General features: G+C 42.3%; 2 protein-coding genes across 3 annotated transcripts in view; both read left to right on the forward strand.

Annotated features, from left to right (window-relative positions):
* Nucleotides 1–12,153: 12,153 nt before the first annotated feature.
* LOC116319953 (olfactory receptor 2K2-like) lies at nucleotides 12,154–18,948 on the forward strand. Its single transcript, XM_031739427.2, has 2 exons — nucleotides 12,154–13,050; nucleotides 18,805–18,948. Exons 1-2 carry the CDS (start codon nucleotides 12,154–12,156, stop codon nucleotides 18,946–18,948), a joined length of 1,041 nt encoding a protein of 346 aa, XP_031595287.2.
* The window catches only part of adarb1b (adenosine deaminase RNA specific B1b), a 123,443-nt gene continuing 121,528 nt past the window's right edge, over nucleotides 18,888–20,802 (forward strand). For both annotated transcript variants that reach the window (XM_031739434.2, XM_039600108.1), the window contains exon 1: nucleotides 18,888–19,182. The gene's annotated coding sequence lies outside the window, so the exon portion shown is untranslated. The remainder of the gene's footprint in view (nucleotides 19,183–20,802) is intronic.

Here is a 20,802-nt window from a genome sequence, read left to right on the forward strand (position 1 = left end):
TGTAAACAGAACAAATGTTTTCTCACTTCACTGCTTGATTCTTAACTCATTTAACTGAAACGTCAATTGAAATGTCATTGCATTATTTTTGAAATGTCTTTGGCAGTGCATGTGATCACATTGTAACTTACTAATAAAAAGTTCTGTGTGTACTTTGGTGTGTGTTTTATATTTTTTTATTGCACATAAATCATAGTCATTTTATTTTACAATAACACACTATCATATATCTCTTCTTGCTGATGTTGTTTCCAGTGAAAGTAACTTTAAAAGTGGCTAAAAAAGGAGGGCGTGTACCGTTCCTTCTCTGGTACAATGGCGGGTTTTGAGTGGCAGGAATGATGAGGATTCCCAGTTTGTAATTTCCCTTGTTTCCACTCACTAACTGCCAAATCTTCATTTTCTCCTGCTTTCACCCATGTCATTAAAATTTGTCATCTTTAACTTTCTTGATGTTTTAATGTTGTTGTGTCTATGCCTCGTCCAATCCTTGTGTTCTCATGGTATTCTCTTTGTTAATGAGTTGTCTTTTTTGGGTCTATTTAAATGTTGTTTTTGTGTACATTTTTTCCACATGCGTCTAATTCTTTTTCCTCTTCCTCTCTTTTAGGACTGAGGGGTAAAAACTTGTTGGTTCAATGAAATCCAGTATGAGCAGCTTTCTTTTTTAACATGTGATAAGTTGACTTTGTATTATCATCCTAATAATGATTAGGGCTTAAATGATTTCCAGAACAATGTATGATGTTTCATTTACGTTTTAATCTGTTTCCCATTGTTATTATTATTATTATTATTATTATCATTATTATTATTATTATCATTATTATTATTATTATTATTACCAGAGGACAGGAGTTCAGGAAGAGAGCCAAGCCCTGAAACATGAGGAGCTTGTGGGGGAGCATCCCGAATTCCTTAATTTTATTTAATTTTATTTAATTTTACTGAAGACGCTTCACCTCCCACCCTAGTAAATGGGGATGTCCGCCGTTTTTGGTTTGTTTTTGGTTTGTTTTTTGTTTTTTGTTTGTTTGTTTTTTGTTTTTAACTGATGAAGCTTTATAAAAATTTCAAGATTTCCTGTCCCACTCCAAGCTACTTAAAGTGCTGTGACTAAAAGTTTTTATTGATTGTGACTCGTGTTAAAAATTAATTTGTGATAAACACTAAAACAATTGGAGATGGTGTAATGTGTTTTCAGTGACTGAAAAACAAGTAACTTTTAAATAAAAACAGATGTTTTTTGTTTGTTTGTTTGTTTTTCAATTCTGGATTGCATCAGAGATGTAACCAACGTTTTGATAAGGCGCAAATAAAATGTAATAAACCTTTCCATCGGGGCATGCAGCCTCCAACTCTCCCCATCCTCACCGTTACAAAAGCACCGGTTTAACTATTGATTACTAACGAGTTATGAAATATCATAATTTTATGATAGTCAGAAAAATTATGACTGACATGAACTTTTATCACTTCCTTTATTACTTCCTAAATCACTAATTCTTTGATAAGTGGGCCATAAATCACTGGTTTGACATGAGGGGTATAATAGCCCTCCTTGTGGTTAATAACAGATAAATAGCACTCCCTGCTGGAAAACTGGATCAACATTGACTTGACACAATATTAAAATGTCTTCTTTGTTATTTACTTCATTTTTACATTAACCGTTGCTACATATAACGTTTGGCAAAGACTCCGAAATGTTTCATAGGGGTTTTTTATTCTTTCAAATGACTCGTTGTTCCCACCACAATTCACATGAACATTAAAGGTTTGAAATAAAGCTGTTTTTTATTCTTATTATTTATTTATTAAGAAAAATTCTATTTTTTTTTTATCTCCATCACTTTCTATAACTAGGAGTTTCAAGTAAATACTACAGAAATTAATTTGGTTTGATCTCAGCCGGATACCTTGCTGATCACATGGTAGGCCTAGAAGATAAATGCTAAACGCCTGATTCGTATATGCCGCTTTTCTACTCTCACTCAAAGCGTTTTATACAACAATGCCACAGTCACACCTGTACTTTTTTCCACATCCTGTGTGGTTTGGGAACAGTCTTAAAGGCCTGTGTCCAAAGCCTCCATTGTGGTCCCAAAAGCTGAAAAGCAAAAACTGGGGTTTGGTTTTAACAAGAATTTACCAATTCCATTACCAATATCAGTTATCGATTCTCGTTGGGTTCTCACAGACTCTGTTTTGAGAGTCACCAGTCTGTTCTGATTTGGCACTCTATAAATAAAGCTGAATTACATTTCAGATTCTTTTGATAACTTTCATTGTAAACCTCTTCACTCGTTAAAATATAAAAAACTTAAACTTTTGTTTTGAAATGGATAAAATTTACAGCCAGTTTGATCGTTCAGATTATTTCCTATAATATTGAGTTTTTGTTGCTTCTGTTGAAACCTTCAATTTGTTTCAAGGAGGAGAGAACATGCTCTCACCAAAATTTTATAAAAGATATTTTGATGTCAGAGTTTTCATGAATGCAGCTCTGCATTTACTGCATTTTAAAATTATGCAATCTATACTTTATAAGTAAAACTACTGTTATAACATCTATGTAATATATTTAAGAAATTATGTCATTAGCATGTTTATTTATTTATTCATCATATGTATGTAGGTAATGTAGCTTTATTCCCTACATTCAGGTTGATGATGCTTTGAACAATCACAAGAAACGATATAGAAAATGTCATCTTGGACCAGCTCCGACCCATAGTCAGGCCACATCTGGATCCCCTTCAGTTTGCTTACCAGCCCCGCCTCGAAGCTGAGGACGCCATCATCTACCTGTCGTGTCTACGCCTATCTGTACCAATCTGCGAGCACTGTGTGAGGGTCTTTTAAGATGGCGCCGGTGAGGTCGGCTGCCGTCACGACTGCTCCGACCACCTTTTCTTCGTTTTTGTTTTTTAAGTTAGTTTTCAGCGTTCTTACATCGTCAAATTCATCACCATTGGGTACATTAGGTATAACAGTGACACTCTTGTTTCTATTGGTATACAATGTACTCACAATTCAAGTTTTAACTCCGGATCCGAGCTGGCGAGTGAGATCTTGAGGAGAACAAAGGACGCCGACGCCGGCGGCGGCCTCGAGGGAAACGAGCCGGCGTCAGGAACAGGCTGAGAGCTCGTGCACACCGCACACCTCTGCCTAGCATCCTGCTCGCCAACGTCCAGTCACTGGAGAACAAGCTTGATGACCTCAGGGCCAGGATAAAGTTCCAGAGAGACATTCGGGACTGCAATCTCCTCTGCTTCACCGAGACATGGCTGAACCCAGCGGTGCCGGACCACGCCATCCAGCCGGCCGAGTTCTTCTCGGTTCACCGCATGGACAGGACACGGGACTCGGGAAGTCAAGGGAGGCGGCGTGTGTTTAATGGTGAACAACAATTGGTGCAACAGCGCGAACGTTGTTCCTCTCACACGCCCTGCACACCAAATCTGGAACTACTGTCCATCATGTGTCGTCCCTTTATCTACCTCGAGAGTTTACATCGGTCATTATAAGTGCCGTTTATATACCACCACAAGCGGACACGGACACTGCCTTATGCGAGTTGCATGAGGCTCTCACCCGCATCAGACACAACACCGGGACGCCGCGCTTATTGTGACGGGGACTTCAATAGTGCCAACCTCAAACGCGCAGCGCCGAACTTTCACCAACATATCACCTGCCCCACCAGAGGTGAAAGGACACTGGACCACTGCTACACTACGGTCAAGGACGGCTACAAGGCACAATCTCGCCCTCCGTTTGGCAAATCCGATCATGCCGCCATCTTCCTCATGCCAAAATACAAACAAAGGCTGAAACAGGAAGTTCCGGTTCAGAGGAAGGTCGCGCTGGCTGGGCGGACCAATCGGTGGCAGCGTTACAGGACGCACTCGACGACGCAGACTGGGACATGTTCAGGAACAGCTCCGATGATGACGTCAACGTGTTTACGGAAGCGGTGGTGGGATTCATCGAAACTAGCGGATGATACCGTGGAGACAAAGACCATCACAACGTTTCCCAACCAGAAGCCGTGGGTGGATAAAACCATCCGCGACGCTCTGAGATCCCGCACCGCTGCCTACAACACGGGACTCGCGACGGGGACATGGACCCGTACAAAGCCGCGTCTTATGACGTGCGGAAGGCGGTGAAAGAGGCGAAGCAGCGCTACGGGAGGAAACTAGAGTCACAACTCCAACAGAGTGACTCTAGGAGCCTGTGGCGGGATTAAGGACAATAACGGACTATAAAGCACCAACAACCGGTTTGACGAACGCGGACGGGACTCTGGCAGACGAGCTGAACACTTTCTATGCTCGCTTGAGGCTGCAGCTAAGGACTACAACGATGCTAGCGCTTAGCGGCGCTTAACGGCTGCAGACAGGAAGATACTGCCAACACGGAAACGTGCTCGTCATCTCTGAGCATGACGTGAGGAGAGCCTTCAAGAGAGTGAACACCAGGAAAGCAGCAGGACCAGACGGCATCCCAGGTCGTATCCTCAGGGACTGCGCATACCAGCTAGCACCTGTGTTCACTGAGATATTCAACATCTCTTTATCTCAGTCGGTGATCCCCACATGCTTCAAGGAGTCCATCATTGTTCCTGTCCCGAAGAAACCCCACCCTGCTTCTCTCAATGACTATCGCCCTGTAGCCCTCACCTCAGTAGTGATGAAGTGCTTTGAACGCCTGGTCAGAGACTTCATCATTTCTTCACTACCAGACACACTGGACCCACTACAGTTCGCTTACCGTCCAAATCGTTCCACAGACGATGCCATCTCTCATCTCCTCCACACATCACTCACTCACCTGGACACTAGAAGGGGGAATTATGTTAAAATGCTCTTCATCGACTACAGCTCTGCATTTAATACCATAATCCCCTCCACACTCACCACCAAACTGGAGCACCTGGGACTCAGCTCATCTATGTGTCAGTGGATCTCCAACTTCCTAACTGGCAGACCACAGGCAGTAAGGATGGGCGGACATGTCTCAGCCTCCACCACTCTCAGCACTGGAGCCCCCAGGGGTGTGTTCTGAGCCCCTGCTGTACTCTTTGTACACATATGACTGTGTGGCCACTACCAGCTCCACCACCATCATCAAGTTTGCTGACGACACCGTCGTGGTGGGCCTTATCTCTGATAACAACGAGGCGGCCTACTTGAAGGAGGTTAGGAATCTGGAGACCTGGTGCCAGAGGAACAACCTCCTTCTAAACGTCAGTAAAACAAAGGAGTTGATAGTGGACTTCAGTACTAAGCAGGAGAGGAACTACCAGACCCCGTCATCAACGAGTGCCCAGTGGAGAGAGTGGACAGCTTCAAATACCTCGGAGTTCACATCACGCAGGACCTGTCATGGTCCTGTCACATCAACACCATAGTGAAAAAGGCCCGACAGCGTCTCTACCACCTCAGACGCTTGAGAGACTTCTCCGACTGCCCTCCAAGGTGCTCAGGAACTTCTACACGTGCACCATAGAGAGCATCCTGACGGGAAACATCTTAACCTGGTTCGGGAACAGCACCATGCAGGACAGACGAGCTCTACAGAGGGTTGTGCGATCAGCTGAGCGCACCATCCGCTCCGAGCTCCCTGACCTGCACTCAATCTACAGCAGGCGGTGCTGGACCAAGGCCAGGAAGATCGTGAAGGACCTCAGCCATCCCAACAACGGACTGTTCTCTCTGTTGAGGTCAGGAAAGCGATTCCGCTCCTGAAGACCAACACAGAGAGACTGAGGAGGAGCTTCTTCCCGCAGGCGATACGGTCTCTCAATCATCACACCACCACATAGAACGGACCCACATATATGGTTCTTACACACACACACTGGACAGTCTGGACTTTGTTTACACTTAATCACTTTAAGCATATTTGCACTGCACAAGACACCTACAATGTGGTTTGCACAACACTGGACATTATATTTCTCCATTTCCATTTAATACTTGTAAAATGCTGCTGTTATTGTATATATATTTATATTTCTTCATACATTCTTATATAATTCTATACTGTGTATTGTGTATTTTGCTGTACAGTTATTTTATTTTAAACTTTAATTCATATATATTTTATCTTATTCCTTCCCAGCTAAATTTACCCTTCATTCTAATTTGTGTTGTACAGTTATTTTATTTTCAACAAATTCATATATATATTTTATTTTATTCCTTCCTAGTTAAATTTACCCTTTTTAATTTTTATTTCCTATCTTATTCATAGCCTTTTCTTTTTTCCTTAGGTCACGAGCAGTTGTGTAAGCATTTCACTGCATATCGTACTGTGTATGACTGTGTATGTGACAAATAAAAATTTGAATTTGAATTTGAATGTTTTTTGACTTTTCCAACACATTCAACACCATCAGGCCAAATCTCCTGGGTGATAAGCTGGCAGCGATGCAGGTGGATGCTTCTTTTGTTGGCTCGATTGTTGATTACCTGACAGGAAGACCACAAAATGTGCATGTTTAACATTGTGTGCCTGACAAGGTGATCGGCAACACAGGGGGACCACAACGAACTGTCCTCTCGCCTTTCCTCTTCAGCCTCTACACCACAGAATTCAGCCACTGCACAGATACCTGCCATCTTCAGACGTTTTCTGATGACTCTGCGTTGGTTGGATGCATCAGTGAGGGTGATGAGACAGAGTAATAATAATAATAATAATAATAATGGATTGCATTTATATAGCACTCTCACATTCACACACTGGTGGAGGCAAGCTACAGTTGTAGCCACAGCTGCCCTGGGGCAGATTGACAGAAGCGAGGCTGCCATATCGCGCCATCGGCCCCCATGGCCATCACCAGTAGGCGGTAGGTGAAGTGTCTGAGTACCAGGCTGTGGTTGACTCCTTTGTCATGTGGTGCGAGCAGAATCATCTGCAGCTCAACGTGGCAAAGAGCAAGGAATTGATTGTGGATTTTAGGAGGACCAGGAAACCTGTGACCCATGTTTCAATCCAGGGGATCAATGCACTCTATAGGAAGGGCCAGAGTCTTCTCTATTTTCTGAGATGGCTGAGGTCTTTCAACATCTGTCAGACAATGCTATCTGTTGTGGCCAGTGCCATCCACTATGTGTCAGCCACTGAACTACCACTCTATCATGTCAAAGCTGTATATATGCTATATTTGCATATATTACGATATCTATGTATTTGCTTCATGGTGCTTTTATAGTTTGGTCCTATATGTATATCATTCAAACATGTGTTAATTCTATAGAAAACAGGGAAAAGTTCATGCAAACATGTGTCCCACGTCTAGTCTTGGTAACAGACGTCTCCGAAAACATCGGAGCACTTTTGCAAATATGTGATATCTTGATAAACCGAGCAGATATTTGAAGTTTACACAGCTACATTCTCGCGTGAAAATACGTTAAAAGTTTATTTTGTGACCCAGAAACACTAATAAGAGTAATATTAAAAACTTAGTAGTTGTCGCCATTGTTGAAAACTGGAATTGGCTGGGCCGCGCTATGAATTCTGGGATATGGTGGGCCACGAAGGACACACCTGACCCATCCTTCAGATTCGGGGAAAAAGGAGGACGCATTTGTCGGCTGCATTCGGAGGAGTCTACGAATTTGGACAGCCTTCGTCGCGTCGCTGTGATGTAATCAGCCTACAAACGCAGCCTCAGGAGGATGCTGTTAAGGTTGGCTGTGTGGCAGGCTGGCAAGGAGGAGTGGTGGACCCAAAGTGCAGACTCAGACTCAAGGGATGAACTCAAAATACTCAGCTTTATTTGCTGGCACAGGGAAGCAAGCATACAAAGCAAAGCAAACTAAACTAAACTAAACTGGGAAACAACATAAACTCACGGGAAACACAGGGAGAGCCACGCAGCATGGGGGACGACGCGACACTGACTCAAAGAAACACAGGGTTTAAGTACACTGGGAAGTAACGAGGGGAATGAGACACAGAAGGAGGGCACAGCTGGGAGAAATCAGAACTAACGAGACAAGGAAGCAAAGCAGGACACATTCACATAAGACCCGGACCTTCAAAGTAAAACAGGAAGTAACACAGACTGAACTTACAGACACAGACTCACAGGCAACCACTACAGAGGGAACAGAGGTGGGAACAGGGCAGACACAGACACTGACTGGACACGAGGATATAGCCGACAGGGGAGACAGCAACTAAGGATAACACAGAGACATAAACCATCAGACAGAACTTCAAAGAAACCAAAGACTAGAAATGATAAATATAATAAACTCAAAACCCTGGGTCAACGACCCAGGCATCCTAACAGTACCCCCTAAAGGGCTGGCTCCCAGACAGCCCAAACCTAAACACCAAAACAAAAACAACCCAACCAGGGCGGGCCGTGGGGAAACAGGACGGAGGGCTCGAAACAAACCAAACAAGGAGCCAGAAACAAAAAGGTGCAAACACCGGGCCCAGAAAGCAACATAACAAAACATAGGCGCACGACAGGCGCAGGCGGCCAGGAAAAACAGGTCACACAAAGTTCAGGGGGCCGGCCCGGAGGACGACGACCCAAGAGTCCAGAAAAAAAGTTCAGGAGACCGGCCGGGCGGGAGGCACCGGCGGCGACGGAGCAGGTCAGGAGGCCGTCCACGACGGCGAGGACGCCCAATCATCGGCTTGGAAAGTGGCCAGAAAGGACGAGCAGGCCGGACAGGACGTGCAGGACGAGCAGGCCGGACAGGACGAGCAGGCCGGACAGGACGAGCAGGATGAGCAGGCCCAGGACGTGTAATCAGAGGCCTGGAAGGAGGCCGGCGCTGTAGAGGCGCAGGATGTGGTCCGACGTCGGCGTGGCGAGCAGGACCAGCGGCTGTAGCCGAGGCGGACCGGGCGGCGAAGACTCGGAGGCGGACCGGGCGGCGAAGACTTCGGAGGCGGACCGGGCGGCGGGCTTCGGAGGCGGACCGGGCGGCGAAGACTCGGAGGCGGACGGGCGGGCGAAGACTCGGAGGCCGGACCGGGCGAGGGTGACGCTGCAGGCGACGCTGAAGCTGGACCAGACGACGGCGGAGCCGAAGCCGTAGCTGGACCAGGCGAGGACGAAGCCGTAGCCGTAGCTGGACCAGGCGAGGACGAAGCCGTAGCCGTAGCTGGACCAGGCGAGGACGAAGCCGTAGCCGTAGCTGGACCAGGCGAGGACGAAGCCGTAGCCGTAGCTGGACCAGGCGAGGATGAAGCTGCAGGCGACGGCGTGGGAGCCGCAGGTGGTGGCACTGCAGGCGACGGCGTGGGAGCCGCAGGTGGTGGCGATGAAGGCTGGACGGGCCCTTCGGACCCTCCAGCTGGAACAGAAGGCTGGACAGGCCCCTCGGACCCTCCAGCGGAGGCAGAAGGCTGGACGGGCCGCTCGGACCCTCCAGCGGAGGCAGAAGGCTGGTGCGGTTCTCCAGAACCCCCAGCGGGAACAGAAGGCTGGACGGGCCCCTCAGACCCTCCAGCGGAGACAAACAAAGGCTGGAGCGGTCCCTCGGACCCTCCAGCGGGAATAAACGGCTGAGTAAACGACTGAGGTGAGAACTGAGCAGGTGACTGAGCCGATAGGTGAGCTAATGTTCGAGCTATGGATAGAAGTTTAAGTTCTATTGACTGTTGTAACGATGGTAGTAATGGTGGGTTAGGTGGTGGATTAGCAGTAAACTGAGCTAGTTCCCCTGAGCCTCCAGAACCTGAAGAAAATCGCTGGACGGGCTCACCTGAGCCTCCAGCGAGGTCAGAAACAGGTGCAGGTACCTACCGGATACCGGCCTCTCCCACCGAGGAGAAGGTGCGGGTGCCGCGACAGGCACCGGAGCAGGGACCAGCTGGACCTCAGCCTCCCTCACCTGAAGCACTGAAACAGGTGCAGGGGAATGCTGGGCCCGAGCCGCCCTGGGAGCAGGAACACAACTGGGCGAAGGAGCAGGGTCAGAAAACACAGAATCCTCTAAAATGTTTTTTAGCTTCCTACCACCACCATGTGTAATAGTCTTAACAGTCTCAGTTTTAGCAGTGTTCATATGATTGTCTTTTTCCAGCTTAGAGGGAGCAGAATGAAAACAGTCATTATAACTCACCACGGGGAGTGGCTCAGCAGAGACAGAGTGGCGACTGCGTGAACGTCGCTTTCTCCGGGAAGTGGGAGGTGGCAAACTGGGCTGCGAATCCTCCAAAAGACCGGGCTGCGACGAGGAAGCAGAGAGTTTGTGAAGCTCAGAACGTGGCAGACCCAAAACAGAGCGAAGGATTGCAGCGGAGTGAGTCTAACGTCCGGCGTCACGTAATCCCTCTTCCTCCGCCGCTTAACCTTCTTGTCGGACTGGTAATCCAGGGGTGGAGGCGGAGGTGTAGCGACTGGAGAGAATGAGCACATGCTCAATCTGATCGCCCGAGGCATAGGCGCCGGCTCGGCCGTGGCCATGGCAGTTTGGAGGATGCGGGGCCCTCCGAAAGCCAAACGAGACCCATAGAAGGGTGACTGGAGCTCCTGGGCATGCTTAGCCTCCTGCCTCACGCTCTCCTTGAGGAAGGCAGAAACTGCGGGTCGCCGATACCAAACGGAGTCTGCTGGGTCCATAGTATGGTCGCGTCGTTCTGTTAAGGTTGGCTGTGTGGCAGGCTGGCAAGGAGGAGTGGTGGACCCAAAGTGCAGACTCAGACTCAAGGGATGAACTCAAAATACTCAGCTTTATTTGCTGGCACAGGGAAACAAGCATACAAAGCAAAGCAAACTAAACTAAACTAAACTAAACTAAACTAAACTAAACTAAACTAAACTAAACTGGGAAACAACATAAACTCACGGGAAACACAGGGAGATCCACGCAGCATGGGGGACGACGCGACACTGACTCAAAGAAACACAGGGTTTAAGTACACTGGGAAGTAACGAGGGGAATGAGACACAGAAGGAGGGCACAGCTGGGAGAAATCAGAACTAACGAGACAAGGAAGCAAAGCAGGACACATTCACATAAGACCCGGACCTTCAAAGTAAAACAGGAAGTAACACAGACTGAACTTACAGACACAGACTCACAGGCAACCACTACAGAGGGAACAGAGGTGGGAACAGGGCAGACACAGACACTGACTGGACACGAGGATATAGCCGACAGGGGAGACAGCAACTAAGGATAACACAGAGACATAAACCATCAGACAGAACTTCAAAGAAACCAAAGACTAGAAATGATAAATATAATAAACTCAAAACCCTGGGTCAACGACCCAGGCATCCTAACAGATGCAGCCCATGAATTTGGACACGCCAATTATATACACAGATGGAAAATGGGGCAGAGTGGACACACCTGGGGAACACAGCCGAATGGAATCAGACTGACGAGAAAGGGGGAGCAAACTGAACATAAAGCACATGAGACAGGAGACTATCAAAATAAAACAGGAAGTAACACAGAGAACAGATAAATGACCAGTGACACCAGGGAAACAAAACAGAGAAACTGGGACAGAGAGAAACAGACCAGAAATAAAGAACAATAAAAACAAACTCAGAGGCAATGGAAAGTAACCTGCTCAAGAACTAGAACATAATTAACTTGTATTTTCAGACAACCAAGGACCATAACACTAACAGAAAATTCTAATTAAAATTGTTTCTGTAAGGAGATTTAAGCAGTGATCCACCACCAGGGACAGATTGTGTCTAATTCCCATACACATACAATTCTAACAATATCCTTATGAAAGAATTGCTAATGCTGAAAATATCTGAACATAAAGGTTCTGAGGTTTGATCTCGGTATATTTTCTGTTTTATGTTAATACATTGCAACATAACAGGGATTACCCAAAGCATATATTCTAAATACTTAAAACATTCGGACACAAACCTGGTCTCTAAAATTGTTTAGTATTTATTTGAGTTTTTCAATAACCTGCAGATTTGTGTTGTTTTATTATGTGTTTAGTACATGATACATAATAAATCCCCTGATATTTTTCCAAAGCTGTGAGCTTTCATTCCAGATCATTGATTGGCTGGTTTGAAATCCCAGCTCACATGTTGCTGTTATCTGTAGTAGATAGAGGAGAGAGGAGAACAGAGACAGGATACAGTGAGAGACTAGGCTACACTTAGGTCTCTCTATCACAATGAATAATGTTTCTGTAATAACAATGTTTTTTCTTTCAGGTTTCAATGAAACAATCAGTCACAGGTTTGTTCTCTTTTTCCTCAGTTTGTTGTGTTACTGCATCATTTGCCTGGTCAATGTTTCTCTCATTGTGATCATCATCTTGGACACCAACCTCCATGAATCAATGTATATTCTGCTCTGTGTCTTTTGTATGAATGCACTTTATGGAACAGCAGGTTTCTACCCCAGATTTCTCTGGGATCTCCTCTCTGATGTTCATCTCATCTCATATTACAGTTGCCTTATTCAGGCTCAGGTAGTTTATTCTTCTGCCTGTGGCGAACTGTCGATTCTTGCACTCATGGCATATGACAGATATGTGGCCATATGTCAGCCACTGAAGTACCACTCTATCATGTCAAAGCAAAGAGTCATTAGGTTTGCATGTTTTTCTTGGTCAACAACTTTCTGCATTATGGCTGTAAATGTCTTTCTAACATCTAATGTGAAGTTATGCAGCCCGTATATTTCCAGACTCTTCTGTGGGAACTCGAGTATTGTTCAACTTGCTTGTTTTCCAGCACAAACTACAATCAATGCTATAGTTGCAAATATTGCAATAATTATTTATGCACTTCATGGTGGTTTTATAGTTTGGTCCTATATGTATATCATTCAAAAATGTGTAAAGTCTATAGAAAACAGGGCAAAGTTCATGCAAACATGTGTCCCACATCTCGTCTCATTACACACTTTTGTTGTAATAATGCTTTTCGATTTCATGAGTAATAGATTTGGTTCAAAGGTTTTACCTCAAGTCCTTCGAAACTTTATAGCAATAGAGTTTCTTGTCATTCCTCCTGTCATGAATCCCCTCATGTACGGTTTCAAACTGACCAAAATTCAGAAAAAAGTTTTTGTTGTTATTTCAAAAACTAAGTGATTTTTGTGTTATTTAGTAAGGAAACTGATAGTCTTATAATCATGAACAGTTAAAGATCATATGCTTTGAAAAAGGTCTAAGAAAACTCCAATTTTCTGTTGTCTGAAAATTTGTGTAATAGTCTAAGCAGATATAAAGTAATATTTATCTGCATATCTGTTTCAACACATGTATTTTTGATGTTCACCTGCCTCATTACTATATAGCATCTGTGTGTAGAAGGGCTGTAAATTCACACTAAATAAAGGTTTACAGCCTCTCTTCTCAATAAAGTTTAAAATATTAACAGATACTTGTCAGTGACTAGTTACTCTAGAGACTGCACATGACAAAGACAAATATTTTTAAATGTGGCAGAACTATCAGAGTGTCATTCTACTTTAATATTATACCGTCTTATAAAAGTGAACCAGAAGAATGAAGCAGTTTTATCCACAGCTCTGAATAAGGTCCTGCAGGTTTGAAGGGACACATGACAAGAGAAGGATCATATTTCAGTTCAGTGCTTTCTTTCTTCTCTGAGTTTTTATCTTTTTTACATTTAACACTTACTGAACCATTAGAAGACTTTGTTTTTTTCTCATATTGAAATCACCACTAAAAATGATACAACTCACTTGAAAATTGTTTGATGGATTGCAAGAAAATGTTGATAATAGCTTAAACAGTTAGAAGGTTTTAATATTTTTCCACTAAATGTATATTTGATGGTTAAAATAAATGTAAAACTACAGGTAGCTCTCAGACTGCACACATGCAAACTGCCTAAACTCTTTTAGTTGTCATAAAACATGTTTTCTACAGAACCAGAAAGATGGAGCAAGATTTTTCAGCATTGTTTCCGACGGGTTGGAAGACAAACTGCTGTCTGGTTTTTTATATTTTTCACTTCATCATTGTTCACTTTAACTTTGTCGCTTTTTTCTCCATTTGCTGACACAATATTAGGTTTGTTACTGCTCTGCTGTCCACTCTTATCTCTGAATAAAAAAATTACACCATTTAATGACTTTGTTTTAGAGCTATCAGATAAATGGGTTATATAATGAGACTTTAGTGAGTTATCACATAAATAAAAGTATATTCCTATTCCTTTATAATAGAGATAATTAAACTCCCTGTTTATCCCTTAGAGGTAAATGTCTGCTAGAAAGATAAGATGGACTATAACAGTAAATAACAAAGTAACAAAATAAAAGCATAGGCTTTTATTTTGAGCTTTTCAGGAAGTAAGTAATCTGGCTGATAGTGGGAATGTGAAATGTTCCACTTTGTCAGCATGATGTCTTCTGAGAAATGCTGCAAAATATGCTGTTAGATTAAATGGTTAGATAAAGTTTGCAGAATGTAAAATTTGATATAATAAATTATGTATAAAATACAGCCGTTTCACATCACTGTACATCTGTGCAGAATGAGCAGTAAAACCTTTTAACACAGTTTTAACAATGTTCATGGGTTAAAATGTAATTGGGCTCCTGTAAAGAAGTCATAGGCTGTCTGAAATCCTTAACCCACAGATTTTATCAGACTCTTTACACCTAATCTGATGATGCTCACTTGGCCTTCATTGCACTCATGTTTATGCACGGCTGTTCTGGGCTCAGCTGAAGTATAATCTGTTCATTGACTTAGCCAGTGAAGGATATTTCAACAAAGGTGTTACATGTTAGTCCACAGTTATTAACATTCATTTGAATTTTGATTGAAATCAGTTATAGAAATCAGCCGTGCAAATCATTTAATGCGGTCTGGTGCACACCGATGTATTTGCCCATATGGAAAAGAAATAGTAAAAACTTATAAAAGACTTGCATCAGATGTGGCCTACTTCATATAGTGAATCATATAAGACTTATATGAGTTACTCATGAAAGTGGCCACTTTCACATATTGTTTTAGTAAGTATCCAAAACATACAAGTTTCATTGATATAATTTTTCTAGGGATCTTATATCTGTTTTCACTCTTGTATGTTTTTCATACAAGTTTCACACAAGACAGATACAAACTTTATAAGATTTATATATATCTTTTCCACATGGGTGACTGGAACTCATTTTTCTGGAAACAGTTCTGCCTTCGCGACTTTTAAGAAATTTTGATGTCTGAGAATTTAGCGTTACGTCACAGAGCCCACTTTAAGTTTATTTTAGTGGGAAGAAAATTATGGTGGACAGGATCCGTTAGCTGATGTTAGTGGTTCACACCTCTTTGTTCAGCACAGAATTATAGGTCGTTATTATGTATAACTCCAAATGATCACCGAATATGCACATATTTACACATATTTACACTGACAGAGGTCATTCACTGAGTGAATCTATCTTGAAAGCAATCAGGTTTAAACTTAGCACAAAAAGAAAGGAAGTTTGTGTTTGGTTAATGATTTCTTTGTTGTAACAATGCTTCTTGACAATATATCTTATTCCCAAGAAGCCTGTTTGTTCCCCCTTAAACGGTGCCACAGTTATAAGGAAAATGCATTTGTGGGTTGAGCGGCAGAGCTGAGTATGTAGGTTGAAGAAAAAAAAATCACAAATCTTCTCTGCCAATGCCAAACAGCTTATTCTGCTATTGTTTAATGGACTGGATTATTGACACTGGGAATTTAACAGTGTATGCATTTTACAAACATGGGCCTCAGCAGCATACACAGCTCATGCTGGTCACCAGCTTGGTCACGCACCGCTGTGTGATGGCATCACATTTTTCAACTCAAAGTAAAAAAACGTTTAAACCAGCCCAGAGTGAAATTTTACTTAGCCTCGGCCTGTTTATTTTGAATGGGGTTTTTATATGGAACATTTAGATTCTGTTTGAGCTTTTAACCTTATAATAGGGGATATTACAGAGCCAGTGCAAATGCAAGTGAAGGATGAGTGAGTAAAATGAATCATGTGCTCAACAGGCAGATTCTTGCAGCATCAGCAGTTTCTGACTCAGACTCGTTTCTGTGTTCAACACTTTCTGTGCTCCAGTTAAGCAGCACTGCATCTGCTTTCAATACATTCATGTGAGCACCTTACCTCATCGTGCCATCCTTGTGTAACTCTGCAGTGCAGGTTGTTTGGAGTTTGGTGTTTTGTTTTCTTTATGTTAAATTAGTGCTGTCAAGCGGTTCAGGTGCTGTAAGCTACTTTGTTGCTGTTGTTGGAAGTTAGAGACACTCTTTACTCCCCCGAGACTCGGCCAGGAGTTAGATTAATACTTCCCATTAAAATAACATTTACCACAGCAAATGAGTTGTGTTTATCAAGAAATCAGGTTTTGTTCTGGTAACTAAATTTGACTTAACCTTTATGAGCTTCTGTAAGCAATTTTTGCTACTTTCATTTTAAATTCAGAATGCTTCTAGTTAAAAATTCATACTTGTGCTTTATTTCTTTGAGGTGAATCATATTCACCATACTTATTTTCCTCTGTGTTAGGTTTCTGATTTTTTTTTCAGCTCTATGAGGCGACTGTTGTTATGATTTGGTGCTGTATAAATAAATACGTTTGTGGATAAATTTATACAAAAGATCATCTGCAAATTGCTGAAGTGTGGGTTTAATGCTGAAAGTCTTATTGACTTTCACACTGAAACAGACTGCTCAAGACTTTTGCACAGGGACAAGTCTTGAGCCACATGTCATTTCTTTATATTATGCCGTGTGTTGGTAGAAACTGCACATGTGGGGGACAAAAGAAGGTCTACTGTAGGTAGATGGGATACACCAGGGTAAAAACATAATGCTGAAATTAATAAAGGAATGAAATGGAATAAAGGAAATAAAATTAAATACAAGACACATGTTGATTTAGACTACCAAAATAAAACAGGAAGTAACTGACAGAGACTTAAAAAGACACATGGAATGCTAGTCTAAAACAAGATTTAAATATTAGCAAAATATTTTGATAAAAAATAGATCAAAATATAAATATAAAAACTCCTACAGAAAACCAGATTACAAAGGTATCAAGAACGAAAAAGAAACACACAGAAATTAACATAATAAGAAACCCGAAGGATAGAAACTTAGAACTAAGAACAAAACTCATAAGCTATAATCAAAAACTGGAACAAATAACTAAGACTCTAATTATTGAAGAATATACACAGAGAACCAATAAAGACCAACAAGTAAACTAGGAACCAAACAGGGAATATTACATAAGCATAAACGTAACAGTCCAAAACGTAGAACTATGGGTCAAAGATCAAGGATCATGAAACAATACCATCTGGAAAGCACTTAATTGGCTTCATTTTTCAGCACAACAATGATCCCAAACATGATACCAGTGCAGTGAAAAGATACATGGTTAGAAAACTTGAGTCATGAGCTCAACATTTCTGAAGTGTGTGGAATCATAGTGACAAAGGAGAGGACAAATTAAGAGGTTTAAGTGTCCTTTAAGAGGCCTAAAGAACAATTCTAGAAGACTACTTAAAGAAATTACCAGAAAGCTGATGAAAAGAGTTCAGAATAAACTGAAGAAGAAAGGTGGACATAGCAAATATTGACTGTGAAGCTCATTAGAATTGCACAAACTCTGTTTATTTGTTTTTTATACTTATATATTATATTCCCATGCATGTTTGCATGTTTCAATACAATGATGTAACTGTCTTCAATTTTTCAGCAAAATAGAGTACCATAACATGTGTGACCATTTTTAACACTTTCTTTTGACTCTTCCTTATGTCCTGAAGAGGCTGTGCCTTCTCCAGCGTGAATATGAATGTGTTTTTAATGGCTTGCTGGTATAGTATAGCTTACATAGCTGCACCATGTTTCTTTTTTTAAATGCACATTTAAAGTGGACATAAAAGTGGACATTTTTAAGAGGATATAGCAGAAACATGATGCAGTACAAATTTAAAGTAATGAGGTAATGAGTAAATGAGTAATGAGCCAAACGACGCTGATTTCGACTCAGCTAAATACACATTTCAATAATTTTTTATTAATTTTAGAAAATAATAGCTATTCAGGGTTATTGCTTATTTATGACAACTTCATAAATCAAGAATTTATTAGATAAATAAATAAATAAGAATATTGTTTCATTTTTAATCACTTTTATTATTTATCTATCTATTGTGTTATATTTGAGAGGGGGTACAGTGCTGTCTAACACTGCTTGTATCTGACAGTTTATGAAGAAAGTGGTTGAGGTCCAGTATAAGGTAACCTCGAATACTGAAACATGCAAACTTACTCCAGTACAGTCCAACAATAGAAATCTGAACTTGGAAATTTGCACAATTGGTCTGTTGTAAGTGCTTTATTTACACTAGATTTCAAACTAAAACACATATAAGATGCCAGTGGTCAATATAACAGGTAACAAAAACAGTGTTTAAAAGTTTCAGTATCTTTATTATTTATCTATTTATATTGTTGTATTGTTTTGGGTTTGGCCGGGCGTGGTGTGATGTGTAAAACTGCTTGCATCTGACAGTGAATGAAATAAGTGGCTGCTGCACCAAGGTCCAGTATTAGGTAAATAATAATTGTCATGAATTTTGAAACATGCAGACTTACTCTAGTCTAAGAATAAAAATAATATTTCAGAAATTTGCTTAACAATATGCATAAAGCGCCCCTGTAGGAGCTTTGTGCAAACTAGATTTCAAACTAAATCTCATGTTAAATGCTTTTAAAATCAACAGTTACTTGGCGTTATGTCTTTGACCTCCTCCTCATGTGTTTTTCACCATGTTTATTCTAGATGGGTTCGTTGCGGGCCTTTGTGTTTTATTTTGAAAATCCCAAGCGGAAGCTAATTACTGCTACGGTAACTTCACGGACGTCTGAGGGGGGTAGGACATCCCTGACCGACCTGCACCGACTCCGCACCGCTCAGCGGCAGTAATGCAGCGTTTCCCTCCCCGGCCGCGGCGAAACACGGAGCAGAAGAAGGAGGCCGACGGCAGGCTGTGAACACTGCGGTACATGCGACCGTACAGCCGCTCTCTTCAGCCTGTGCTCGTTTTTCTTCCACAGCGGCGACGACACGGAGGAAGACGAGGCATCTGTGTTTGGGGTTTGAAGTGGCGGACGAGAATTAAACGTATCCTGAATTCACGGCTTCCCGTTGAGGCCATCAGTAAGTATCCCGTTCTGTGTTATTTTGGGTCTGCAGTGGATGAAACATGCTAATGTGATTTGGGTTCCGGTTGTGTTTATATAATATTAGGTTGGTAATCCTCCGGAGCAGCGCAGACGTTAGGGCTCACCGGTCAGAATTACGTGAATAATTAGCCAGGATATGCCCCTTTTAAATAAACGCGTAAGCCTTTTAAATTCACCTTGCTGTTACGGCTGTTATCAGCTTTACCCTGTCAGTGCCTGTGAAGGTCTGCTCAGGAGACTGCATCATGCACAATTAACAGTGATACCGTACTACAAAGCCTGTGCCTGCTGCAGCACGCTGGACTGTTACGTTATGCAGGTGTGCTTTTAGATTCGCTGCTGTCCACGAGAAAAACATGCAACATAATCCACTCACAGTGCACGGTGAAGCCGCCTCCTTTCAGGCTTTCTGTCTTGTACAAGTCATTTATGTGTAAAAGTGTTATAACTGTATCAGAGGCGGACTGTAATAAGGATTCAGGCCAAGAATTTGACTTTATCTCAGGCCACTCTGTTCACAAACCCCCTACAGACTGCTTGTTTTTTCACACTAAACCTTTACTGCCAAAATAATGCACTTTATACAGTGTGTCTGTTACTGCAAGTGAATTACTTCTAATAAGACTGAAGGGATGTGGAGAGAAAGTGTGTAACCATAAGTTATCAGCAGCAATAATTAATCATGTTATTGCTGTTATTAGCCTGATATTAAAATGTATTTTTAAATTTCATGACCTGCATTTACAAGTGACAGTTTACTAGCTTTTTGTTTGCCTGCTTTATGTTTATGTGGGAGGGGAAGACCCGGGTTCCAAATATCCGACAAACCTCAGCAGGAGCATGCCCATCATATACAAGGTCAAAGACACAGAACAGTGAGCCATTTGACCTTAAAAGTAGCTCATATGTGCAAATTATTACCTTTAAAGTTCATTAAAAGTGTACAAAAAATCTACAAAACTGAAAAAAGCTACAATAATTTAATTTAATTCATTTACACTCATGTGAAAAAGAACAAAACATGAAAAAGTTTCTGGGCATTCATTTGTGTGACGCTCTCTAAAGATCCTGCCACAGCACTTCAGCCAGGCTGAGGTCTGGGCTTTCTCAGACATCTGAGGATATCTGTCGGATGTTTGACTCTAGAATACTTTGGTATAAGGGGAAGTTATGGTCGATTCAGTGACGGCAAGGTGCCCAAGTTCTGCGGCAGCAATGGCACAAATCATGACCCCTCCACCACCGTGCTTGGCAGTTGGTATGAGGTGTTTGTTTATTACCAAACATGGTGCTGCGTATTATGGCCACACATCTCCACTTTGCTCTCATCTATCCAAAGGATGTGGTTTGTTCAGAAGCAACTTTGCAAACCTAAGCTATCCTGCCATGCTTTTTTATAGAGATGAACTCTTTCCCCTGGCAACCCTTATAAATCAGCTGTGCTTGTTTAGTCTTTTTCTAACTGTACTGTCATGAACTTCAACATTTAACATATTAACTGTAGAGTCTCAGATGTAGCTCTTGGGTTTTTTGCCCATCATAGCACAGTTTGAATTTGGGTCATATTTGCTGGGACGTCCTCTTTTGGAAAGAT

The sequence above is a fragment of the Oreochromis aureus genome, linkage group 16 (assembly GCF_013358895.1).
Source record: "Oreochromis aureus strain Israel breed Guangdong linkage group 16, ZZ_aureus, whole genome shotgun sequence".
In the NCBI taxonomy this organism is placed as follows: Eukaryota; Metazoa; Chordata; class Actinopteri; order Cichliformes; family Cichlidae; genus Oreochromis; species Oreochromis aureus.

Bases quoted from the DNA above. Each gene is read 5' to 3' on its own strand.
- LOC116319953 (XM_031739427.2), top strand. From the start codon at position 12,154: ATGAATAATGTTTCTGTAATAACAATGTTTTTTCTTTCAGGTTTCAAT. The intron at 13,051-18,804 runs GTTTTTGTTGTT...TGTTTATTCTAG, and splicing joins TGACCAAAATTCAGAAAAAA to ATGGGTTCGTTGCGGGCCTT.